Here is a 27,439-nt window from a genome sequence, read left to right on the forward strand (position 1 = left end):
CTCTAGTAGTGCATAGTTGTCTTTAACTTCATTGGAAACAATTATGTGAGACTGTATTGTGACAGCTGTCATACCAGAGTGCATTTAAAAAACTAACATCAAAATTGTTGAATTTTTGTGCAGCCATTTTAATACTGAAGATGGAAGAAGATACACAATATTTCCAGCATATTATACTTCATTATTTCAAGAAAGGTAAATACAACTTAAACGCAAAAAAAAAAAGATTTATGCAGTTTATGGAGAAGGTGCTGTGACTGTTAAATCGCATCAAAAGTGGTTTGTGAAGTTTCTTGGTACTACTGACCTTTTGGCCAAATAACTCTTTGCTGTGAGGCTGTCTGATGCACTGGAAGATGTTTAGCAGCACCCCTGGCCTCTACCCACTAGAAGCCAATAGCGGGAGAAAGCCGACATGCTCAAAATATCCAAATCAAGTTACCCATGAAAATAAAAAATATACATTTTATTTTACAGAAAAAATGTTAATGGACTTTTTGGCCAACCCAACACTATCCAATGTAAACTCACAAGCCACCTGAGAAGAGGCAGCAGACATCCTTACCCCTGTCTAAAACCCACCAACCACCTGAGTTTATAATCCCATTTTAGGATTAATTCCTCCAGGATCTTGCTCCATCCCTTTTCCCTTACATCTTTCAAGTTCCTTATTAACCCCCAACTCTTTTCCCTAACTCCCAAAGAAACTAAAATCTCCTCTATCTGCCCTGACTGGTGTGAGTCAGTGGGTTGGGTGTCCTTCCACAAACTCAAAGGTTGCCGGTTCAATTCCCGGTGAGGGCATATGCCTTAGTTGTGGGCCAGGTCCCTCGGTTAGGGGCATACAAGAGGCAATCAATCAATGTTTCTCTACCTCTCTTTCTCCCACCGCCCCCCTCAGTCTAAAAATAAATAACATCTTTAAAAAATAAAATAAAATATCTTCTATCAAAAAAAAACAAAACAAAAGCAAAACCACCAAACAGGTAAATCAGTAAAACCCTTCCCCTGACTAGCTTCCCTCAAGCTAAGGTACCATCACTCCCCTTTCCTCCCTTGTTAAAATTATCAATGGTCTGTGTTCTCTTCACCGCTTCCCAAATTATTACAATCTGGCTTCTGTCCTACCCACTCTCTTGAAACTGCTATTGTCAAGATCACATATAACCTTGCCATTGCCAAATCTCATTCTCTTGAGTCTTCATTCTATTCCTGTTTTTTTCACCATTTGGTACCCAAAATGACATCCCCTTCCCCAAAATTCTAAGTCTGTCTTCTGTAACTTAACACTCTCCTATTTTCAGTGTGTGGTTGTCTCTTGAGCACCCCCTACTGGGGACCTGGCCCGAAACCCAGGCATGTGTCCTGACTAGGAATCCAACCAGCAACCCTTTGGTTCACAGGCTGGCACTCAGTCTGCTGAGCCACACCAGCCAAGGCTAACTCTCCTATTTTCTTACGCTTCTCAAACCTATTTCTCTGGTTCGTCATCCTTTTGTCCTTTAGATCTGAGCATTCCAGAAGGCTTTATCCCTGAAGATATTTTTTTCTAACTTTTATTTCCCCAACAATCTTAAGTACCAATATTTCCACAGCTACAACTGTCTCTATTTGAAACACACTAACTTCTAATCTAAACTGCACATACAGACATAACTAAAAGTTACATGGGAACCAGCAGGATGTCTTTAACTGGCACTTCAAATACAACAAGGCCAGAGTCTGTTGTTCCCAACAGAATTCTAGTTTCATAATCCTTCTTTTGTTAGGTATCATTACAGTCTTTACAACTATCACAATTGTTCAAGCCAGAGAGTTTGGAGTCATCTTTGACATGCTTGTTCATTCCATCAGGAAAAAAAATCAAACAAAAAAACCTATCAACAATATACAATCCTTTCACAGCTCTAACATCATCTCATCCTGTTTTGGGGCTTCCAAGAAAGTTGATTTCTTTGTAATTAACACTTTCCAATTTAAACACTGGTGACAGATTAGAGATTAACCTCACTTCTATTGGTCAAGAATCCTTCTCCCCTTTCAAGGACCAGTCCAAATGCTATCATATATGAATTCATTTATGTTTATTATTTTTAAAATATACTTTTCTTTTAAAAATATTTTTTTTAATTTATTTTTAGAGAGAAAGGAAGGAAAGGAGAAAGAGAGGGAGAGAAACGTCAATGTGTGGTTGCCTCTCGCACACCCCCTACTGGGGACCTGGACCACTACCCAGGCATGTGCCCTGACTGGGAATCAAACCAGCAACCCTTTGGTTCGCAGGTTGGCACTCAATCCACTCAGTCACATCAGCCAGGGCTGAAGTCATTTAATGTAACATCCCCTGCTTCCTTCCTATTGACATAAATTACTCTCTCCTCTAAAAGTTCCTAAAACTTTGCTGGTATCTTTCCTTAGGAGCTACTTCTTATTCGTCATTTGTGTATGTCTTTCTCACTGACAAGAATATAAATGTATTTTAATATCTGTAATTTCATTTTCTGACCCCATGCTTGCATGCAGATCTTTACATCTGAATATATTAACATTTACTAAGTGAATCAAAGTTGTAACAGTAAGCCATGTGAAGTATCACAGGTCAACAATCTTATCTTCCTAATAATCAGTTAACATTTACTGAGTGATGATAACCCACACACATTTCTAAGCACTTTACATATCATCTCATTTACTCCTCAAAACAATCCTGAAGCAGGTACTATCATTACTTTCATTTTAATGTGAGGAAATGGAAGTACAGGAAGGTTAAATAACTTGCCAAAGAAACAGATGGAAAAACAGAATTTAAACCCACACAGCTCAACTTCAAGCCCTGCTTGTGGCCACTAGGCACACTGCCTCCAGAGCACTGCTAACCAGTTCCATTCTTTACAGTCCTTTCTCTTAGGGAGATATTAATACCACTCCCCATCTCAACAACATGCAACTCTAAAGCTTAGTATGTGTTCAATATTATTTTTACTAACAGTTCCTAAAAGCTAAGTTTCAACCTGGATGGGTGACGAACTATAGATTTAAGCATTTTGCAAACAGGATTAAAGTCATACACCGCTACTTATCTTTTCATCTAAAACCAATAGATCCTTTTCAAAGAAACAGAAAATTCCATCATGCCTCTCAGCATCCGTGTTGTTTGGTTGGTTGCCTTTACCTTCCCTTTACCTTATACCTCCTATCTAAAACAAAGACTATCAAAAGAAATGAGGAAGCACATCAGAGCTGCTGAGCTCTGAACTTGACAAGGTTTGGCTAAAATATAAGCTACTGTTTCAGGAGCAAGCTAGATCATATTCATTCATTCATATTATCTCTCTCTCTCACACACACACGCACACACACACAATTTAAAACTTAGAGAACCAAATTACTTTTGTTATTTCAATGTTTAAAAAAACACACAAACTTGGTTGGTTGGTTCAAAATATACATCAACTGACATTTGAACAGACACCTGGAATACCTAAGAGAACAAACTATACTGATATCTGAGGAGAGAGAGTTCCAGGTGAATAAAAGAGCACTCACAAAGATAATGAGCAAGGAGCATGCTGGGCGTGTCTATGGAACAGTGAGAGAGCTAACTTGACTAGAACAGCATACCAGTAGAGAATGGTGATGAGGGTAGAAAAATAATAGGATAAACTAAGACATGGACTTAGCAGGGCTCTGGCTTTACTCCAAGTGAGATGAAGAGTAATGGAGTGATATAATCCTGTGTGTGTGTGTGTATGTGTGTGTAATATATATACACAGTATACTCACCTGATGATGTTTATTGATTTTAGAGAGAGAAGAAGGAGGGAGAGAAATGTCAATGTTAAGAGAGAAACATCGGTCAGTTGCCTCCCATATGCACCCCTACGAGGGACAGAATTGGCAACCTAGGCCTGTGCCCTGACTGGGAATTGAACCAGTGACCCACCAGTTTACAGGATGACATTCCAATTGAGCCACACCGGCCAGGGAAAATCCAGCTTATGTTTAAGAGATCACTCCTTGTAAAAGAGACTGATGTTAGGGGGAAAGGTCGGTGATAAGCAGGAGGCTACTATAGTGTAGTACAATGGGGCTACTAGGGTAGCAGGAGAGGAGTTGGTGACAGGACTCTGGACTTTTTTATATACATATTATTTAGATGAACAATATCCAAAATAAATTGCCAAAGCCAAACAGCAAACTGCTCAGACTAACGGTATCACCTGTATATGACAGAGGTCTGGTGTTAGTAATCTGCCGTGCTTTCATAGCTTGCTGTTGTTTTTCCAGAGCTGCTAACATGTCCCCCAAGTCTAGCTGCACAGGTGTCTTACTCTTTTTTCCAGCTGCCTTTGACAAAGCTTCCTGCAAGGTAAATGAACAAAATTTTTTTTTATTTTTTTGTATGAAAGTGTGGCAATTTAAGATGACTGCATTTGTCACTACTCTCCATCACTGCAAGCCTACTCAATAAACTCTTGCATTTGTTCATAAAAATGAATATGTGTACCTGTAATTTTTTTTGCTCCATACTTATTTCTGAATATTCTTGAGCTGTGGCAAGGGCTGCTGCTAAAGCTTTCTTCTTCTGACTTTTTGCACGTTTAGGAACGGAGGTTGTAATGGGAATTGGAGTCTGAACTATATTGATTGGTGAGTTTTCCGGTAAGTCATCCAACTATAATAATCAGAGAAAATCATTTGTCAGTGACTCCATGAAAGTCTAATAACAAGAAAAGACAATCAAGAATGTAGGATATTCTACAGAATAACTGGACTAGACTCTTCAAAGAATTCAATGTCATAAAGAACAGAGTGAGATGGTGGGTCCATTCTAGACTGAGATATAATAAAGACAAAACAGCTTAATGCAATAGGTGATGCTTGTCTTGCACCCAGGACTGAAACCAAAGTAACTCCAAAGTGAACTTCTGTAACAATTGGGGAAGTTCCAGTATGGACTGTGTGTTGTATGATGTCATTTAATTAATGGTATTTTCTCATGTGTAATGAAACATGACTTTCCTAAGAAAGTGTCTTCTTCTGGCTACGTTGAAAAGAAATATTAAAATACTAAAGGTACTGGTATATACTATGCTGCCTCACGTCCTTATACTTACCTGTAACATTTTTTTCAACATAGCCATAATTCAAACAATGTTCACATATTTTGCTTATATTTTTTGAAAAAAGTCACTCACTACTTTTGAAGAAAGTTTCTGTTGAATATTCTCTTCTTTAGCATTTCCATTCTCATTTAGTTCTTGAAATCCATCTTCATCCTGAAGGTTTCACATTTCAAATAAAAACAGTTCAAAGAAATAAACTCTTAAGAAAAACTTTTTATAATGCTGAAGAGTAATGAAAAATGAGGAAGTACCTTTTTAGTACTAATATTAAATTATTTACAGTCTTAAACATAGCTGATTTAGTTATTCAAGGATGGGTGCATATCCATACACATCCATCCTTTGGATTTGTTCATCTACTATTCAATTTTTATTATTAATAATTCTACCCTGATACGATAGGGTAATAGAAATTCAAAAAGGGTCTTATCACATTTCAGATAACTTTGAAAAAATTTAAACACATGGCTTAATATGAAGTTCATTAATATATTACCTGTCCTATATTATTATAGATACCCACCGCGGTTTAAAGTTAAAAAAAATAAAGAAAATTTAAATTTCCCATTCAAAGTAATTTCTTAACCAATGTCTTCCTTTACACTGAAGATTATTTCTAGTATCTTTAACTAAATGTAGGTTTGGAACCAATCATATGGTTAAATGCAAATAATAAATCTGCCACATGTACCGTTTTTGATAAAATAATTATGATGCATTCTCAAGTCTTTTAGGTCAATTACCAAGCTTATCTAATATAACATTCATCTCTAGAATCTGGGCTCAAGCATGTTTCAGCTTAATCTTCATCTATTAACCTATTTTACAGAAACTATGACCCAATAAAAATGATTTACTCAAATGAGTTACCTGGCATGTTGTTCAGCATCTTGACACAACTCATTCTTTCAAATCTATTCCAAATGTTTTTCCTACCCTGCCGTAAGTCCAAAGGGACTCATCTCTCCTTTGAGCTCCAACCACACTCAAGCAAATATTTAGGACTATATGTATCTACATTCTCTACTACAAAGCAACCTCCGTAAGGGTAGTACGTTTATTCACTTCAATGTATCATTCAGAGTAGCTTACTTTCACACATACAAATAGGCTTTCAGCTAGATGAATAAACAGAAATACTGGAATTAGAATATAAACTTCCTGCCTGTTAGAGAAAATAAAATAACTTTTCTTCTTCCTTCTCTAAGACTCTCCTAACAAGCAGCACAAATGAACTGGATTGACTTATTCAAATCTGAAGAAACTGACAAAAAGACTGAACAATAACAAAAACTATGGAGAAAGTCTTATACTAGGTGAAATCCATATAAAATCAAGTTCTACCCCTACATGTTATCTCAAAATGATGAATACCCATGCAAAACTTTATAGAAGTAAAATTAATGAAGTTAATGTTAGACTAACTATACAGGGTAGGGCAAAGACAGGTTTACAGCTGTATTATTTTTGTATGGAAAATAATACAGTAACACATCATAATACAAGAATAAACTGCTTCACCTACTTATAACTATAAACCTACTTTTGCCCAACCCTGTATATAACCAAGACAAAAAAAAGTCAAAACTTTTAATCCTGGCTGGTGTGGCTCAGTGGATTGAGTGCTGGCCTCCAAACGGAAGGGTCACCCGTTTGATTCTCAGGCAGGGCACATGCCTGGGTTGTGGGCCAGGTCCCCAGTTAGAGGCATATGAGGCAACCACATATTGATGTTTCTCTCCCTCTCTTTCTCCTTCCCTTCCCCTCTCTCTGAAAATAAATAAATAAATAAAGTCAATACTTCTAAGTAATTTATAATCTAACAGAGTTACATGTTAAGACATAAAAGGAATTATAATAGAAGAAAATTAATTTTGTAAAGGGAACCTCTGCTATAACAGATTTCAAAGAGTGTGAAAAAATACCTCAAAATATAAAGACTCAGAATTTGGGTCACTTCTATGAGATTGACTGGGGTTTAACTGCTTGTTATCTTGTCTCTTCTGCAAATTCTGTCTTCTTTCTGAGGACGTACTATGTCCTCGGCATCTGAATCCAACCTAAGTAAAAAAACATGGGAAAAAAACCATGTCTTATTATTTTTAAGTAAACACTTTATTGAAGTATAACATACAGAAAAATATACAGAAGTGTACAACTCAATGAATTTTCAAAAGGTGCATAATTAATTATAAAAGTTTGAAAGTTTTGAGAAATAAGGTCTTTATAAGGAAAATATGAAAATGCGACAATGCATGTCACTCCCCCTGCCCCCAAACATGAACAGCTACATAAGTTTTATTCAGAATAGCCAATATCGAGAAAGAACTGAGATGTCCTTCACTGGGGAAAAGTGAAACTCACTGTGGTACACCCACACTATGAAAACAGAAGTCAGCCACAAAAAAGGATGAACTATCAATATATCCAACAGCCTGGATAAGTCTCCAGAGAACCGGCAAGTGAAAGAAAGCCAATCCTAAAAGGACTGTTGAGTTCATTTATACAATATTCTTTTTTAAACAAATGATTTTATTTATTTTTAGAGAGAGGAAAAGGGAGGGAAAAAGAGAGAGAGAAACACATCAACGTGTGAGGGAAACATCAACCAACCGGAGACCTGGACTGGGAACTGAACCAACCTTTCAATTTGCAGGATGATATTCAACCCACTAAGCAACACCAGTTAGGGCTATACAACATTCTTGAAATGACAAAACTATACAAGTGGATACATACTATTGGATTCTAGGAGTTAAGGAGAGCCTGGTAGGGTTGGGGAAAGGAAGGGAGTGTGACTATAAAAGGGCAACATAAGTGATGAATCTGTTCTGTATCTTGACTGTATCAATATCTGGGTTGTAACATTATTAATCTTGGATTTTAAAAAAGTCTTGAAACATCAGTCTACAAAAACAGAAAATACAAGTGAGTATTTGATTTCTGAAAAATGTTTTAAGTCTAAAAATAATCAGGAAAGAGAGAATATTTTGACTTAAAAAAGATTCTGCATGTCAAAAATGAAACAAATACATGCTTTAAAATATATAACAGTCCTGGCTGGTGTGGCTCAGTGGATTGAGCACAGGCCTGTGAATCAAAGGGTCGCTGGTTCCATTCCCAGTCTAGGGCGCATGCCTGGGTTGTGGGCTAGGTCCCCAGTGGGGGCACACAAGAGACAACCACACATTGATGTTTCCCTCCCTCTCTTACTGCCTTCCTTCCCCTCTCTAAAAATAAATAAATAAAATCTTTGAAAAAAAATTTTTTTAAAGAAAAATATAACAAAGCATCAGAAGTAGAAAAGAAAGCAAACACTATATACAACATCTGTCTCTAGGTCTTATGAAATGGAGAGTTACAAAATAAACAAAACTTAACATACTACATGTATTTCCACAGGCTTTTTTCTGTTGTTGTTCTTTCACCATTTCTCACCACTTTTGAGGCAGAGAGAAAATATTTTTCCACATTAGTATTACCTCCTCTCCAGTGGGCTACTGATACCAAAAGTAACAGTACTGAGGCTGCAAAACTGGCAGGTGTAGAAGATACAATTTTGATGTAAAATTCCAGTATTTAACCAAACATTTAATAGATTTTGTTTAATCTTTTTAAACAATTCTTGTTTTAGCTCTTTTGTTTTCAATCAAATAAAGCTAGACTGCCTCACAAGCCTGCTACTAACGACTTACTTCTGCAACAACCATGGGGAAGAGGGCATCATTCCACTTGCTTTCCTGACACCCTAAAGTCAGGGCACATCTGAAGTATGACTTCACTTTAGGGAGGCTAAAATAGGCAAGTATTTGGTCTATTAATCTGTTAATAACTCTCTTATTTCAGTTCATCCACTGATCTATTCATATAACCTTAAATCCTTGACTAGATTTAAGGAAACCAGCTATGTAGCTAAATATTGAGAAGGAAAAATACTGACCAATATACAACTCCCTGATTTCAAAGGCAACCAATGCAGGAAGACAGTTACCAGAAGTTTGTGACAGTATATAACTTGCTCAGCCCTACTGCAGCTAGACCTCACTACCCCCCAAGGTCAGGAAGCGGCCCAATCTGGCCACAGCACAGAGAGGCAGTCACCACTATGGCACTGCAACTAGCAGAGTGTGGCTCATGTGTTTACAGTCAAGCAAAGTCACATGGACACTGCTGCAGTCCTGAGTTCAAAGAATCGATATTTGAGGCATTAAAATTCTTTATATGGATAAGTCAGCAAAGTGAAGCACGACTGAAGGGTATTCTATTTTACAATTATGAAGTATTCAAATATATTTCTTAAATTAAAAAAGTAGGAAATGGTACAATATGTGGTCATATATACACCACTTACTTTCAACATTTTGCCATTTTGTTTCATTTCTTTCATAATACTTTTACTGGCTAAGCCATTTTAAAGTTACAGATATATTTTACTTTTAAGTAATTCAATATGCATCTCTAAAAATTAAGGATACTGACCTTCAAAACCATTATATCGTTTATAGTAATTCATATCACAGTATTCAAATTTGTCCAACCTAATTCAAATTACCTGTGAATTATTTCTTTGTTCAGTCTGCCTGCCACCTCTAGAAAATGTCTGGATTTTTTCCATCCAAGGTTTTTTCTGAGTTGCCTGGCAAGTTACATTGGACCGATTTACACCACCTGTAACAAATAAGATTTAAAATATGATTTCCTTATATAAGATGCCCAAACCCAAATTGCTCCTTAACTTTATGTGCTGAAATCCAGTCACTATAAACATAATAGTGGACATGTTTCTATAAACTTTAAGTGGTACTCCAGTTCTTAGTAATTCAAGTGTCATACCTCTGAATACCTCTGGGAGGCATTTTTTTCAATGTTATCAGTAAGACTGTACTTTCAATTTAACTTGAATCTCTTTAGAAGATTTCTAATTTTTTATAACATCAGCAAGCTTCGTGCTTGAAAGTAAAACTTTGACATGGACAAAGAAGAAAAGTATAGCAAAAACACTATGCAGAAAAGTAAGTACCTGTACATACAGATGATTCCACATTCTAGAAATAGAAACAAAAACAACAATTATATTCCACTTCAAAATCAATACTCAATACCATATACCTTGCAAATATTTCATAATCTAGTCTAGTATGAAGGATGCTTATTACAATCTTAGAAAAAATATACTTCTTCATAAATATTTTTTGTATTAATAAAACATTAAAATGTCTGTAACCATATTACTATAGGAATTTTTAATGAAAATAGCTACTTAAACTTTAGCAGAGGTAACAAGAATAATACTGACACAGATAACTGATAAAGAAATCAAAGCAATGGTACATACATTCATGGGGCCAGAATCAGTTCGTGAAGCCCCCATGGCGGGCTGGTTGTTGCTGTGTTTGGGACTGCAGTAGCCACTGTCACTGTCAATGTCAGCTTCACTGGCTCCCTGCTCACTCGAGGATTCGGCAGTAGGGTGGGATGCTCTCCTCCTCCTGCCTTTGGACTTCCAAAGCACTGTGGCAGAGCTCTCTGAGAGAGACTTGTTAGCGATGTCTGACGGGAAATCTACAAGGCAAGAAAAATGTGACAACTCTTTTGTAAGGGCCAAATTGATAAATTCTTGTCAAATTATTATTAAGGTTGTAAGAAAATAAAGGCATCCAACTTTGTAAATGGTGAAAACTTTTTGAAAAGATCATCAAAAGTTAAGATATTCCTGACAAGTTGGTTTATAATATGCATTTATCATGAAAAGAATAAAATATTAGTATAATTAAAATAAAACAAAATAATAAAATAATAAAATAATAAAATAAAACAAACCTTTATTACCCATTTAAGAAAGAGAACATCACCAGTCCTCTGAGGTCTACTGTGTGCCCTCTCTACCACTGCATCCTCTTCCTCCCTCAGAGGTTACTTCAATTCTGAATTCTAGGCTTATTAATCCTTCATTTTTTAAAATAATTTTACCATGAATTTTTGTATTCCTAAAACATAAATCATGTAACATTGCAACTTTAACTTTATAAAAATAAAATTATACTGCCTATATTTGGGTCTTGCTTCCCATCCCACCATCCCCTCAACAACTAGGTTTGCAATTCTAATGCATGTGGCTGTAATTCATTAATGCCCCTGGAATCTAGAATACCCATGTGTGACTATATGGTAATGTACTTATCTTCTGTACCACTGATGGGCACTTAGGTTGTTTCAGGGTTTTGCTATTATTAAGAACAATAATGCTATAAACATTCTCACACAGACAAATGAACGTATGTGTGTATGTGAAAGTTTCTCTAATGTAAATACTTCTGGGCCTAGGAGATACATATATTCAACTTTTCCTGGTAATGTCAAATCATTTTCAAAGGAGATTAAAACAGTTTAGAGTCCAACAGGAGGATATAAATATGCCCCACTGATCCACATATTCACCAAATACTTGATACTGTCTTCTAGGCTATAATTTTTACCAACTGTCTGGTATACAAAGATAGCTCACTGTAAGTTTTAATTTGGATTTTCCTGCTTCAAAGAGGTTGAGATCTCTACTGATGCTTTTAGCCACTCATGTTTTCCCTTCTGTGAAATATCTTTTAATTTTACTTTAGGATTGCTTGACTTCTGCCTATTTTTCTACTGAGTTGTCTTTTTCTTATTTTTGTATTTCACAAATTGTAATCACTGGAGTTAAAAAAAAAAACAAAAAACTAACAATCTTCTACCAATACAACAAATCATAAATTTTCTTTTTCCCCACATTTCCACCCACACATAACAGGCTTTTATACAGCCTCGATATTTTTTGAGTTGTGCTGTTTAATATAAAGTATATGTTCTTCATAATTATAATGTAAGAAGGCTCCATATTATTCCACTGAGCAGATATCCTGAACTTCTTTGGACTTGTCAGCTGTTACTGGACATTGGGAAGTTTTTAGTGTTTTTGTTGTTCCTTTTCTTTCTAAGGGGGAGATTCTATTTGGATACATTCACTGGAGTGGAAAAATTGGGTCAAAAAAGTCCCTTTTCTTTCTAGGGGGAGATTCTATTTGGACACATTCACAGGAGTGGGAAATTAGGTCAAAGGAAAAATTCCTGTATTTCTGTCAAATTGTTTTAGCCCCTGGGCAGCATGTCCTAGGGGCCCTAAGGGCAAGGTGGGTTGCTTTCTTATCGATTCATATGAAGTCTTTACATGTCCTCATACTAATTCTTTGTCAGTTATATGAACAGTAAAAACCTTTTCCAAGTTTGAAGCTTATTCTTTCACTCACTTTTAATAAGCAGAAATTCTGAATATTACTCATAGTTTCCTCCCTGTGATCATAAAGATACCTGCTTACATTTTTTCTGCATGTGGTTTTCCCCTTTAAGTCCTTAATCCATCTGGAATAGATCTGCATGGGGTACAAGTTAAAATCTGTAATGCTATTTCTGACATTTCTCATATTTGAGAATGTGTTTCCACTTTTTGTGAGTCTGTTTTGGGGCTCTATGTTTTGTTTAATTTTTGTATAAGTATTAAGAATTAAAATGGCTTACTAGGTCTTGAAATCTAGAAAAAAAGTTCTTTTCCAGGGATGTCTTCGGTCTTCTTAGACCAGGACTCCTTTACTTTATAATTAGTTTGTCAAGTTCTCCAAAAATGTCTATTGGAATTTTGATTGGAACTGCACTGAATTTACAGACTAAGTTAGGGAAAACATTACATTTACAATATCAAATCGTCCTGCAAGAGCCTAATATTTACATTTTTTAAAATGTCTTATAATAAAATTATAGTTTCCTGCATAAATGTTTTATACATCTTATATAAGGCTCATTGCCAGAAACTATATTTTGTTGCTACAGTAAATGGCATCTTTTCTTAAATTTGTTTATTGGTAACACACTTAAATATAATTCACTTTTTTATATTATATCTGCCTCACTAAACTCTTACTAAGTAATAAAAGCTTGTGTTTAAGAGTAAAAATCTGTTACAAATTCCTTTACAGTATTTCATTCTACCTTTGAATGATACCAATTAATCCTAAGAAAACAAAAACAAACTAAAGAATACAAACATAAATAGAATGCACAATCCTCAGAATTCCAAAATAAACTAAAGCATAATAATATAAATAAAAGATATAATCTATTCAAATTATATCTTCATCTTTTCATTTTCTAATTCTTATACTTCAGAAGGCTGATTTTGTGGTCGCGATGATTAAACTAAAGTAGTACACAAACTTTTTAAATGCAGTCCCAAGGTTGAAAGCATGTACAAATAAGTCACTATGATTAGGGACAACCAAAACACAGAAAACTCTGTGATATGTTACACTGTGATTCTTTTCCATAGCACCCCAGCATTTGTGAGTCTGTTGATCTCATTGCTTTATGCCCTACAAACCACACGATGACTGTACTGTCAGCAAGACTGTTTAACTGATTCCCAGCTCCTTTCTTACTCTTAATGTACCTAAGCAGTCGAAAAAGGATAACGGAATAGAAGTCCAAAAGAAAAGGTACATCCCAAAGGAAAGAAAGTATGCACCATGTAATCCATTTTAAGCCAGAATGCATTTCAGTGGAGGCTGCTAAGGTGTAAAAAGCAAATGTGCCTTTGAACAGATCTAATTCTTGGCTTTGGATCATTAACAAGGATTTTTTTTTTAACTAGTGTCAATGACAATGGGTGTGAGGTGATAGACATCTATCTACTCTATAGCAGTCAGGTGGAATTTTATGATGTAAACTGGAAAATAGCTCAAATATTTAAGACTATTAATTCTTATCTATTATCAGGATAAAGCTTTTTTACTTAATGCTTATACCATCCTCTAAAAATCTTCTTTACTTGTTTGAGCTCATAGGTCTGGTTCAGATCTATGCTAGAATATGCACTGAAAACTTGTTAATTCTTTCTAAAAAAAGTATTATGGAATGTTAAAGAGTATTTTATAAAAGGTTTGATCTAGTTATAAAAACATGTTGAATTATGATTTCTACTGAAATGACTTTCATATTTCTACAATTTCTGAAAAATTCCATCTCTGATTTCTAAACTGTTCCACTACTTTATAAGGAAACCTGAAACCCTGCTCAATAAGCCAGTGTTTGTGCATAAGCCAGCAAGCAAGTTGAAAGAACATTAAGGACATGGACTGTTTTATCCTTCCTGAAGAATTTCAACAAAGTGGCAGGATAATGGACGGATGAAAGTCTAGAATCATGAAAAGTGGTATAATCCATAATTATAAAGTCAACGCAAGACAACAGATAAAGACCAGTGATGTACATTGTATGTAAGAACCCCTGCCTTACCTGTTTGCTGTGAAGCATCAACCAGAAGCACAATTTTTGACCTATGATCAGGACCTGCTGCATTTGTCTCTTTCTGAGTAGCCACATTTTTCACCAGTGGCCTTTTGCTTTTTATGTGCTGTTGTAAAAGCTGTTGCTGATTTAAGTTAAAAAAAAAAAATTAAGATTCTACTCAATGTATTAAACATTATAAAATACACATCCATTATATAATATACCTAAATATACACTCCAACTTAGTGGCTCCCACTTCATGGGGAAACATGACTAGTATGTTAGGATTTCATGAAATTATCTGAAGTCGATCATAATAGGCTAAACAAAGTACTGTACACACATTTTAAACATTATTTTTAAAATATCCATTGACACTACTACAAATAAAATATAAATTCATTTTTAATTTACTTGCATTTTTAATTTTCTCAATAAACTATAGATATACAGTCATGTCATAAAGGGATTGTAAATTATTATTTAAAAGGATAAATTAAAGGGTAGTAACTTATGCAAAGACTAAATTTTGGTTTCATGATAGACATGAAGTATAAAAGAAATTCCTGCTTTGAAGTTTACAAAGAAAACATTAAAACCTGATCCTTTCCTTCATTTTTAAAAAATAGGAGTATTTATCACTAATCACAATTTATAAAATAGAACTCTGAAGTTAACATTCCAAGTGCTGGAAATTCATTCTAAGAATCATGTCTCTTCAACATCTGAAAGGATATACTACTATCTTATTCCCAATACTTATTTCTTTTCATTTTTAGAGGTGCCTCAAAACTTCCCTTGACCTAGGGTATTCCCATTAATGAAGGCTAAAAGCCTTTCAAAACAACCTCCACTGCTTGTTTGTACTTTAATTTGTAAAGAGTATGCCAAACGACAGCAAAGACTTTTCAATGGACAAGCTGGGCTAGTGGAATCTAGCAAAGCACCAACTCCTTGATGATACAGAAGATGCACCTAAGAAGTAACACTGCCTTTTATTAGCTCAAAAGTGCTAAGAAAGATGATTTTTCCTATTTGCTTTGATAGTATGGCCTCAATAGAAAAGCAACCTTTTGAATAACTAAATGGTATTCCTCCTAAAAATTCACAGAATAAAAACAATAAAGTTGAAGAGATTTAAAGAATCACAAAAGTTCTGGAGACTGAAATATCTTGAAGTGCATTAGCCATTCAACACTGCCAGCAAGGGATCCATACTAAGCACATATTAATGCTGGTGGCACTATGTGGTTTTTATAACTGAATTGAAGTATTTGTGCACTGTATTTCTGTAAAACTCTCTGAAGGAACTTGAAGACTATAAATCATATCACCAATTAAGAATGAGGAAACAAAATAATAAAAACAAATTATTTTATAAATATTATTCCCTTAACTATTTTATAATAGTGAATGAAATGTTTTATAGTAATTTCAACATAAAAAGCTAACCAATACAAGTGCAGATCACTTACACTATTATTAACAACAGAAATATCAAACATAAAAGCCAATCAAAATCAGTCACTTACTTTTGGTACCACTGGTCCTCTGTTACTGTTTCTGCTTCGATGAGTGGACAATGGGAAGACTTGTCCAAGCTGATTTGGACGCTCAGTGCATTCTGTGGTTATAGTATTTACAGTATTTGCAGCTTGAAAGGTGTTGGAATAAGGTATAGGAAAAGGATGATAGAAACCCATAACTTGGGCACATGGTGCTGGCATCAGCTGATAATATGTATACTCTGAAGAAACAGGTGGCTGAGCAGATATAATGGGGTAGGCGAGGTATGGTCCAGCTGGGTTCGGATTGGGCTGTTGCCATCGTATATCATTGTTATATAATGGAAACTGTCTGTAAAACCAAATCAAAAGAGAACAATTCTATTGACAATTCTGAAAGTAATGCTAAAGCAAAATCTCAACTCATTTTGTTTTTATCCACACCTGAGGACATTCTTTCACTGCTTTTTAGAGAGACAGGAAGGGAGAGGAAAGGGGACAGAAACATCAATGTGACAAAGATCGATTTCTTGCCTCCTGCATGCACCTGGACTGGGGATCATATGCACCCAGACCAGGGATTGAACCTGCAACCTAGACATGCACCCTGAATGGGAACTGAAGCCACAACCCTTTGGTTACAGGATGGTGCTCCAACCAACAGAGCCACACTGGCAATGGCTCAACTCATTCATTTTAATAAAGAAAACACAACAGAATAGTGGCTTCATAGTAATTCTGAAAAACGAGATAAAATTGTGATCTTATCAATTTCTTTGCTATAGAGCAGGGGTATCAAAGTCATTTTCACCAGGGGCCACATAAGCCTTGCAGTTGCCTTCAAAGGGCTGAATGTAATTTTAGTACTGTATAAATGTAACTACTCCTTAACTAGGGGCAAGGAGCTTGCCCCTGCCACCAGCTAGAAACAAGGTGCCAGGCGGGGTAAAACAAGGTGGAGGGCCGGATTCGCCCCATGGGCCTTGTGTTTGCCACCTGTGCTATAGAGATTATTATATATATGTAAAGACAATTTAAATGATAGTATAAAGGAATTCAACCTAATAGTTTTACTGCATTCTAGACTTTTAAAAGTATATACCATTCTTATTTGTAACTATCTCTTCAACATTCTCAAGATATTGCTGCCTAAAAGTTAAACACCTACCTGCTGGATCTGCCAAGAGTCCTACGTTCCTATCCAATGCTAGTAACTGTGACAGCCTTCTACAAAGAGCAGGGTAAGATGATCATTGTGTAAGGTGATCATTACAATGGGTGATTTGATTCCTCCACATCTCATTCTTTAGCTCAGTCCCAGGATCTCCTACTCCTCTCCCATACTCCCCTAGACACTTGGCCAAGTCCAGCTCTTTTCCTGGCTTCCGTCCTTGGCAATGGAAGCAGGCTTCAGATCCAAGGGAAAGAAGAGAAAAGGCAAGCCTATCCCCTGCCATCTTATTCCTAGTATTAGAGCTTCCTCTAGCACAGTTCCTACAAAGCACCAGCAAGATTCTTGTCTCAGCAGTCCTCACAGAAGGTTGCTGCTGACGAATGAAGGGTTATGGGGAACTGGAGCGTAGAGCTTTTCCTCACTATTCCTATGACAAAGCAAAATGGAAAAATGTTCACTGCCATGATTCTAAAAATATTTTAAATAATCTGCTAGCTGGCTTACACATGAATTCTCAAAAGATTATTTGGTAAGGAAAGTAAAATTAAATTTACCATATGATACATACTTGGTCATTTTGTCAAATACAAAAATACTATTACTAGTTTACAAATCACTTTGGACACAATCCATATAACTCAAGGAATTTTTAATTGAGACAGATCCCTTAGCTTCTACTATTTGTCCAATCCCCAAAACTATTAAGAGTTTCAGATTACAGGGTCCACAACCACCAAAAGGGATGAATTCTATGAGCCCATACTGCAGCCAGAGTGATGATGAATATGATGCAAAAATGTCCCTTCCTGGAATATTATCCAAGAAAAAGAAATGAGGTCTCACATCACGAAAAGATATGCAAGAATCTTAAATGCATATTGCTGAGTGAAAACCAATCTGGAAAGGCTACACATCGTATGATTCCAACCATGCCACACTGTGGGAGGGGCAAAACTATGGGGGTCAGTAAAAAGTTCAGTGGTCTCAAGGGTCTGGGAGGGGAGGGATGACTAGGTGGAACAGAGGATTTTTAGGACAGTGCAACTATTTCATGTTATACTGTATAACTCTAATGGGGGACACATGCCATTATACATTTGTCCAAACCTGCAGGATGTACGAGGGGGACCCAAAAAAACCGTATAGGCTCCTCCTGCTAGGTGACTGTTCTAGGAACCCACCTGTATCAGTGTACCAGCTGGCGTTATTGTGAGAGGCTGTATTCGGCTTTAGTGAATGTGTTTGGAGACTCAACATGTTTGCCCACTTCACGATGGGTTATTTACAAGTGCACCTGCCCATACCACACAGTGTTTAGCAGTTTTTGACCAAAAATGGCATGACCTCCATGCCCCACCCTAGTTCTTAAAGGGAAATTTTGCCAATGTGGAAGAGGTGAAACAAAACACAGCAGAAGGACTAAAATGCATCAAAATCAATGAGTTGAAAACCTATTTTGAGCAGTGGAAAAAATATCTCGATAGGTGTACTGCATCAAATAGAGAGTACTTTGAAGGCGAATGAAGCATGTGAGGATACACAATTTTTTACAAATAAATTCTGAGGTCTTTTTGGGTCCCCCCTTGTACAACACCAAGAGTGAATCCTAATGTGGACTACCAACTTTAGTTATTAATGAATCAATTTTGGTTCATCAGTTGTAACAAATGTACCTCACTCAACCAAGATGTCAGTAACAGATGAAACTATGGGGGTGGGGAGGAACATATGTGAACTTTCTGTTATCATCTGCTCAATTTTCTGTAATTTGAAACTTCTCTAAAAAATAACATCTATTCATTTTTTTAAACTTTCAGATTATCTTGAATATTTAATTTCTGACAAAGTTGTTTAGTGATCTCATATCTCATATACCCATAATTTCTCAAAGAATGTGCCTTAGCACACTAGTGTGTCACAACGGGTTACAGACATGAAGAAATACTGATTGCCTTAGCCCTCAGGGGTGGCTAGGCAGAGGTCTCAGCCATTTTTTCCACAGTGCTAGAGGAGAGGTACAATTTTCTGTGTGTGATATAACTTGAAAGAGTCTAAAATTACTTTTATACAGCCATAAAACGAAGTACACCAGTGAAGCGCTAGTCGGCTAATCTAAGCAGGGTTAGAAAGGCTATTGTGACTATCTCAAGCTATGCCCTAGTGGTTACTAGGTCACACGTTACCTGAATTGCAAGCATTTTGCTAAATCATCCTATAGACTATAGCACTAGAATCTGAGTTTAGAGTTATATGCTAACTAAGCAAAAAAGCTTCAAAGTTAAGGACTTATCGCTTGGTATTTTCTTCTTATGCTAAACTATCTTAGCAATTGTGATTAGATGCCTCATCTCAAAAAGGGGTTTCTGTTTACCTCTATCTGAGCCATTCATTCCTCCATTAAGTCAATTTATTTCAAACAAATTTAAGTTCCTTATTACGAGATACTGTTTTTTTGCGGTGTATAACGCGCGCTTTTTGCCCAAATCTTTGAGGGAAAACTAAGGACGTGCACTGTACATAGGTACAGTGATTACGTACCACGGGTAGAATAACCCCGTGTATAATGTGCACAAAACCATGGGTGTTCGTCATACACATCAAATATGGTATATCCAAAGAACTCCACATCCTTTGAAAGAGTGAGCAAATAAACTATGTTAATAAATTTCAAAATTCCACATCATTTGATTTTATTTACTCTTAAAAAATAGAAAAATGGTTCATATTTACAAGTTACAAAAGGAAAAAAAATAAGCAGTGTGTTTTATCAACTTCTATATTTCCTACCCATTTCTCCCCCAACTAAAAAAGAAAATAATCAACAAATTACCTATTGGACTGGTTTTCCTGTACAAATGGATAACAGGTAATCAAGTAGCTGGGAATTGGAGTTGGTTCTACACCAGAAACACTTCCATTCTCATGTGGGAGTGCCATAGGGATCATAAACGTATCAGGATTCTTTTTCTGGGGAATAAATGGCTCCACCTCAGCTGACAGCTTGACATTCTTCAAAGAGAAAATAAAACACATTATTAACAAAAGAGCAAAATACTTAAATAACATAAATTCACAGTATAACAATATAAGTCAGGCTTTACAGACAGTAGTTAGGTCTCCTCAGTACTCACAAAACATCTAAAGGAACACAGCAACAAATTAAAGTAATTAAATATGATTAGACAAAGTCATTAAATAAAACAGGGAAAAAATTTATCAAAGGTTACTTCATTTCTATGAAATTTACATCTTATGTAATCAAAGCTGTTAAAACAATCAAGAGTACAAGGAAATCAGTCATTCCTCAAAGTCCCAAAAAAAGCTGGTGGTGAGAAATCTAGCCCTTCGGATATGAAACAATGTGTTTTTAACTAATTTTGTTATGGGGGGAAAAATGATTAAACAGCATTCTGAAGGATAATTATGTTTGTTAGAATAGTCTAAAAAATAGTCTCTTTCTGCCCATTTTAGGAAATTACATTAGTACGGTTAAATTAAAAGGAAAAAAAATGTCTAAGATGAATTTTTAAAAAAAGACGTAAGGGGGAGAAAACTTCTGGTTCACACTTAAACTAGGAAAAAAATAAGTACTTCTGTTTCCCAGGAGACAAACGGAGCAAACTAAAATAATTCTGAATATGTACTCCATTTTAGTTTATTTTGTATTTCTTTTTCGAAATTGATTTTAAGAAACAGAGAGGAAAGGATGGAGGGAGGGAAGACCAATTTGTTGTTCCACTTATTTATGCATTCATTGGTTGATTCTACTATGTGCTGTGACCAGGGGTCAAAACTGCAACCTTGGCTTATCAAGATGACGCTCTACCAGTTGAGCTACCAGGCCAGGGCCTATTCTGTATCTTATAATAAATCTAGAGATTTAAAAGATATATTAAAAAACTGAAGTATTTAAGGATGCACATATGGGTGACAAAATGATTCAGAAAAGTAAGTAAGATCCATAAATCAGGATAGGAATTACTGTTAGGAAAGAGGGAACTGTGATTGGGAGGAGATTCCTGGAGAGCTTCTGGGGTACCTGGCTAAGTTCTATATCCTAACTTAGGTGACAGTTACAAAGTATTTACCTTACAATAATTCACTTAGCTGTACATTGGGTTTAGGCAGTTTTCTTTCTACATGTGTTATATTTATAACAACAAATTTTAAAAATGTAATCATTAAAAAGAACTTTTCTCCAACAAACACACTAGGATGGCATTTATTAGAAGCTCTCACCAAGGCATGGTTCTCAGAATAAATTTCAGGCATGTTTCTCAGGAAAAAAATCCAAGAAAATCTAAAGACAAGACTTGATATACTGAATAAATAGTCTTAATTCAAAAAATTTTTTCTCTAAAAAGATTCCACTGTAAATTCAGAAGTGCTTGTAAAAAGGAGGGAGGGAGAAAATCATCTGAACTATATCGCAGTATTAATTCACTATCCTGCCTCCCACTTGATTGAACTTTGAAGTCTACGTTTATCTGAAGTAGATACAGTAATTGTACTTACAAATATCTGTGAACTAAACTCAACTTCTTGCATGTCAACACAGGAGGCAAAAACTTCAAATATTAAGAGAATAAGTCAGTAATTTTCACTGATAGTCACAAGAACACCAAACTTATTTATATGAGGCATAAAATAACCAAGATAAAAAATGTTTCCTTAATAAGGAAAAAAGCCAGTTTTCAACAAGGCACAGATAACTGAAACTTGCTTTATGTAGTTCATACATATACATAAGAAAACTTAAATCACCCTTTAATTATACTAAAAACATAGCTTTTTAGGATTTTTTAAAATCAAAAATTCCTTCTGAACATATGAGAACTCTCTGAACAGTTCTATAAACCTGGACAAGAAGACACTGATTTGTTTTAAAGCAAAGAATATGGTTACATCAAGTTCTCTGTCTAATGTGAAAAAAGAACCAACATTATAAAGAAATAAAAAATTTTAAATAGTACTTTTCTTGACACCCCCCTCAAAAAATACTAAGTCATAAATTACTTTTGTAACAACAAATTCAAATTCTTGCTCAAGTCAAAAGTTCCAAGTTTTTAATACCCAGTTTCATCTGTACTTTTATTTAACAGTTTTAGGAACTTAGGGAAGTCACGGTTTTAAAAGTGTCATCATCAATTATAACTAATGTCTACAAATATACAGTATACAGGAGCGGGCAAAAACAGGGTAATAATAAATAATACAATAACGAGTAAGTAAATACTAATACGGTAATAAGCTGTTCCGTGTACTCACAAACTGTAAACCTACTTTTGTCTACCTCTCTACACCCTTAAATATTAAAGTCTGTATTGGTTTCTATTCTCAGTGCAATTCTAGATATGGGAGTTCAACAATAAAATTCACAAACACTAAACTGATCCTTTGTGTTCAGCAAAAAAGAGAAGCTGCTGTACAGTCAACAGCTGTACAAACAGAAGATGTCACTAGCAGGAACAGACTGGCAAACTTTCCTCTATAGTTACAACTCTATGGTTTTTAGAAGTTGTTTACTGTGACTTTGGGACCTTCAGTTTCATACATCAAAACATGCATCTGCTGATCGCAGGCTTGAAAAGTACTGTTAAGACTCCAAGTTATTCTTAAAATTTCACATAATAAAGCCCATACAGATAATACGTTAAGTAAGTAACAGATTTTGGCAGTATTTCAACTATTAGTATAAAATCAAAGAAAAATGTCTTACACAGTAGAAAACAAAAACATTATGAGAAAATTAGACTAGTTACTTCATATAATGTTCTTCAGTTTCAATTTCAGTGTTTGGTCTCTCTACCTTTGCCAAAATCTATTTTTTAGGAATCACAAATTTTATAGCACGGAGCTGTCTTCTTAAAGCAAAAAAAATACACAGATATGGTATAAGTTTAAACTACAAAGAACAAATTGCTGTACTATTTGCTTTAAAAAACTACATAGTAAAATTATCTTTCTCAGAAATTATTTTAGATTTTTCTCAATGAAAAATCATAATTTCCCAGAAACATGTATTTGAAAACAGTTCCATGCTAATTAAAATTTTGCATATATTAAAACCAATGTCAATAATAAACCTCTTTGATGTGAATAATCTAGAAAATCCAAGAATTTATTCGAACATGAAACTATAAAAATCTTCTTTAAAAGAGTTTTTTAAAAAATATGTCATTTATTTATTTGAGAGAGAGGGGAAAGGAGGGAGAAAGGAAGGGAGAGAAATACCAACGTATGAGACATACAGCGATAGGTTGCCTCTTGCACACCCCCATCTGGGGACCAGGTCAGCAACCCAGGAATGCACCCTGACTGGGAATAGAACTGGTGACCTTTCAGTTTGCAGGCCAGCACTCAAGCCACTTAGCCACAGCATCCGGGGCTAAAAGAGCTTCTAATTAAACAAATGCATTCAGATCACTGACAGCCTATGTAATTCAATAAATATGCACTGAACATATATTCTGGAAAGAGCACTGTATGACAGGTTTAGGGAAAACATGCAAACATTCCTACTAAGCTCATATGTATACTAAACTGCTCTAAGATAGAACCTCCAAAAGAGAGTAAATAATTTTCCTAGATTAAGCAACAGAAGAATGACACCCACTTAATATCAAAACTGAACTAGAACAAAGTAACACACTCTGAAATTCCAACATGTACCACAAATCTACAGAAAAAAATATGACCACGGAAACCTTCTACATTATATGTTAAAGTAGAAATATATCAAATATTAAGATATTTTACCTCTCACAGCCAATGGTAAAACAAATGTCTGCTGAATGAAAAAAAAATTAATGCATAAAAAATACCTGCTGGCTGTATTGTTTTCTTATTGGAATGGCTTATACTGAAGGTAAGCCACTTGCCAAAATACACTGCAGCAGTTACACGTATGTTTTGCAAGACATCAAAGTATTTAACTTAGGTTCTGTCCAGTTGCTTCACTATCCAGACATTCACCCCTTTCTTAAAATAGACTGCAACTAAACCTATTAAAATAAGAGGACACTTTTCTAAAAAAGTTTTTAAATTTAATATTAGGTTCTGGATTATCTACTTTATTGTTTTTACATTTATTTCCTCTTTCGCTTTTCCTCTCCCCCCTAACTCCTTGCTTTCAATGCTTAATTTGTATTTTCCTTTTAAAATGTCTAACACTATACATTTGCCTCAGAGTATAGCTTCAGCCACATCCCATAGGTTTTCATATGTAGTATATTATTACCTTCTCAGTAACATATAGTTCTACTTTGTAAATTCCTGTTTGAATTAAGGGTTTAGGGGAAAATGCCTTTTAAATTTCCCAAGTGGTATTTTCACTAAATGAGGATTATTTACTGCCTTTTTTATTATAAAAGTATTTTAAAAATCTGTTAAGACAAATCACTAGCTTCTATCTATAAAGGCAAACTATAAGTATTATGTATCTCATTATGTAGTAACTTATTTAGAATATGTTTAGTTACAGTGCTGATATTATTTGAAGTTTACACATTAAAGGAAAGAATTATAAGCCAGATAATTTTGTATTTATTGGTAAATTGTACTTTGTGTGAAGTCATACCTATTTGTTACACATTAGCTTTTATAAGAATTAAAGACATTGGTGATCAACAATTTTGTAAATTTTTTAAAAAACCTATTCAATGTGGATACACTAAAAATTAAGCCAATGTTTACACTATTTGATAATACAAAAGAGGCCATAAACCTCAAGTGTTTTGTCACTTCCAAGGCCATTGTTTATTTTTTTTAATCTCAGAACGCTGTCTTAAGTTTCCTAAAAATAGAAACACTAAAGCCTTTATAAACAAAATGAACTCCATGATTTATTCTTCACATCCTTTACACCAGCATTTTTTTTAAAGGACAAAAAACTGTATTATACCAAGTCATATCTGTTCTTAGAACATCTAATTCTGGCAGTTAAATATAAGCTACTTATTTTTATTTAAAACAGTCTTGCTAAAGGAGATTATTCCTGAAATTCTCTTCTGGTTATAAGATTCTTTCACATAGTCGTTATTGCAAGTATTCCTAGTAACTTAGTTTTTATAATCTTGATCAACTTTTTATAATCTTGACCAAATATACACAATTTATCCTTTTAATCACAGATTTTATATATTTTTTTTTAAAAAGAGGTAATCCAAGAACAGCAACATGAATACCTTCAGGCAAAACACACTTAGATTTTTTAAAAAATTACACTGTGCAATATTCCAGGGGTTTCATTCAGATTAAGATGAAGTGCAGAAAGTTTGAATTAAGTACTTTTAAAAAACCCCTAATTTATATTAATTGCTAACCACTTCAGTATTATAATGAGTTAAGTTATAATGCTGTAGGCAGTCCCAGGAATTCTGAATATAAACCAACACTGGTTTAAAATGAAAAAACAAACGTTTTTGCGAGGAAAAATGGAAATTTCACACATAATCACATTAACCCATTTTTCATGACTTTTACCCATCTAAATTCACCTCATTGGTAAAAAAAAATATAAAAGTATATCTCTAATAACCTGGGAAAACCATTACATTACTCTGGTATAGTGGAAACAATCGAGAACTCCACAAAGTTGAGAAATCTCAGTTCTAACCTCAATCTACCATTAAGTCAATGGTAGACTGACTTACCCTTTTTCAATGATGCATCCCTTTGAGAACATTATGAAAATACCAGAGTCTTGCCCCAGAAAAATGCTAATATAAAATGAAGCACCAGCTTTCCAGGCCATCCAGGGACCCTTGAATTAACTTAAGTGCCTACAGAATGAACTAAGCGAAGTAGCGCTGCTCTTTTGGATCTGTTTCCTGGGAGTGTGTGTGAAGGGAAGACAAGGTATGGTTTCATAAACTCATTTGAAATTTTTCTCTTATCTGGCATTACGCTGGGGAAGAGGCAGGAAGTACTGGGGTGGGGGGCAGAATTCTTCAAGGGAAAACTACTTTTTTTTTAAATTCTTAAACTTCTCCAGGATTTTAAATTAGGTTGTGGACTTTGGAAAACATAGAATGAAAAAGGAAGAGGCTGTCTAGTTCAAATAATCTGCTCACAGCACTTGCTGTTAAGATAATCACACACAGGTTACCATCTAAATAGTTAATTACATTTCCTCTAGGATGAAAGGAACCATAAGTATACAGGTGGCAGCTTTACAGGTTATAGTTCTGGCATCATGGTAAAATGTTTAACCCTTTCATTAGTGACATGCATACGAGAAAATCATTCAAGAAAGCTTCCTATTCACTTGTCAGGCTTTGAAATTTCAGGCATTTTAAATAGATGCCCTAAAATTTTGTTTTTCATTAAATTGGATATAGGCTTCATATAGAATACTCTGGGTAACAGGAAAGTCTGTATGTTATTTGCCAAGAAGCTCCAATCAGTTTTGGTAAACTGATGTATTGGTAATACATGTATTGTTTCATAAACTTGGTAAATACATGTATTGTTTCATAAACTTATTTGTGTTTTCAGAGCCATATTCACATAAAGCTTTTTTATGATCAGAATTTTTGTAAAAACAAATATACACAACTAGGAAACTGCTTTGCCTGCAGAAAGAGTCCAATTTCAAAACCAAAACTGGTTCTGATTAGCAACATATAATCAATCATACAGAGGAATTTGGGAAACCCTGTCTCATTTATTAAGATGCTAATTATCCATTTGTAAAATAATTAGGCAAATCACTAATCTCTCCTTTTCCTTCATCTGTTAGCCTAGTTCACCATTGGACGAGGCCTTCCACCGTAGAGGGGAATGCAGTGAAAAAACTTCGACCTCGATTTACGTCATTTCAGAGGTCTCAAGAACGGAAAATACTTAAAACTTTTAGGGGGAAATAAAACATCATCTCAGATTATTTTTTACGTTGTGATGACAACGTAAAAGCCCTGATTTTCAGCACCTACTAACATGGATAATCAAGAATTCGGTGGTGCAATTAAAAGCAAAACAGAACACTAATGGGACTACTTTGGGATCGGAAATGATTTCATGCTTTGGGCCCTACACCCTTAAGATATAAGCTTAATTTTTAAAAATCACTAATTTTTGCAAAGTGGTTAGGCAGGAAGGCAAGGAGAAACGGTACTGTTTCATATCTTAAAAGGAACACCTCCCCCAAACCATTGTAAAAACAATGCTTCGCTCAATGGAACGTACACCTAGGAAGTCCACAACCCCCTCTTCCTCGGTAGTTGTCGCACGTTCGGACAGTCTCTCTGGGTGAGAAGCCCTCAAAAGCCTTTCCACCCTGAAAAACACATTCCAGAACTGAAGAGGACGGGGAGGGGCTG

General features: G+C 35.1%; 1 protein-coding gene across 4 annotated transcripts in view; it reads right to left on the minus strand.

Moving 5' to 3' along the window:
- SECISBP2L (SECIS binding protein 2 like) overlaps nucleotides 1-27,439 on the minus strand; it is a 48,199-nt gene that overhangs the window by 19,441 nt on the left and 1,319 nt on the right. For all 4 annotated transcript variants that reach the window (XM_045201396.2, XM_053927961.1, XM_053927960.1 and 1 more), the window contains 10 exons: nucleotides 19,948-20,126; nucleotides 15,971-16,295; nucleotides 14,445-14,580; nucleotides 10,462-10,688; nucleotides 10,147-10,171; nucleotides 9,679-9,794; nucleotides 7,052-7,186; nucleotides 5,199-5,279; nucleotides 4,508-4,675; nucleotides 4,221-4,362 (listed from right to left, as the gene is read on the minus strand). In XM_045201396.2, coding sequence (XP_045057331.2) covers nucleotides 4,221-4,362; nucleotides 4,508-4,675; nucleotides 5,199-5,279; nucleotides 7,052-7,186; nucleotides 9,679-9,794; nucleotides 10,147-10,171; nucleotides 10,462-10,688; nucleotides 14,445-14,580; nucleotides 15,971-16,295; nucleotides 19,948-20,063 — 1,471 coding nt within the window. In that variant the 5' untranslated portion in view covers nucleotides 20,064-20,126. The remainder of the gene's footprint in view (nucleotides 1-4,220; nucleotides 4,363-4,507; nucleotides 4,676-5,198; nucleotides 5,280-7,051; nucleotides 7,187-9,678; nucleotides 9,795-10,146; nucleotides 10,172-10,461; nucleotides 10,689-14,444; nucleotides 14,581-15,970; nucleotides 16,296-19,947; nucleotides 20,127-27,439) is intronic.

This window comes from Desmodus rotundus, chromosome 7 (assembly GCF_022682495.2).
Source record: "Desmodus rotundus isolate HL8 chromosome 7, HLdesRot8A.1, whole genome shotgun sequence".
NCBI lineage: Eukaryota > Metazoa > Chordata > Mammalia > Chiroptera > Phyllostomidae > Desmodus > Desmodus rotundus.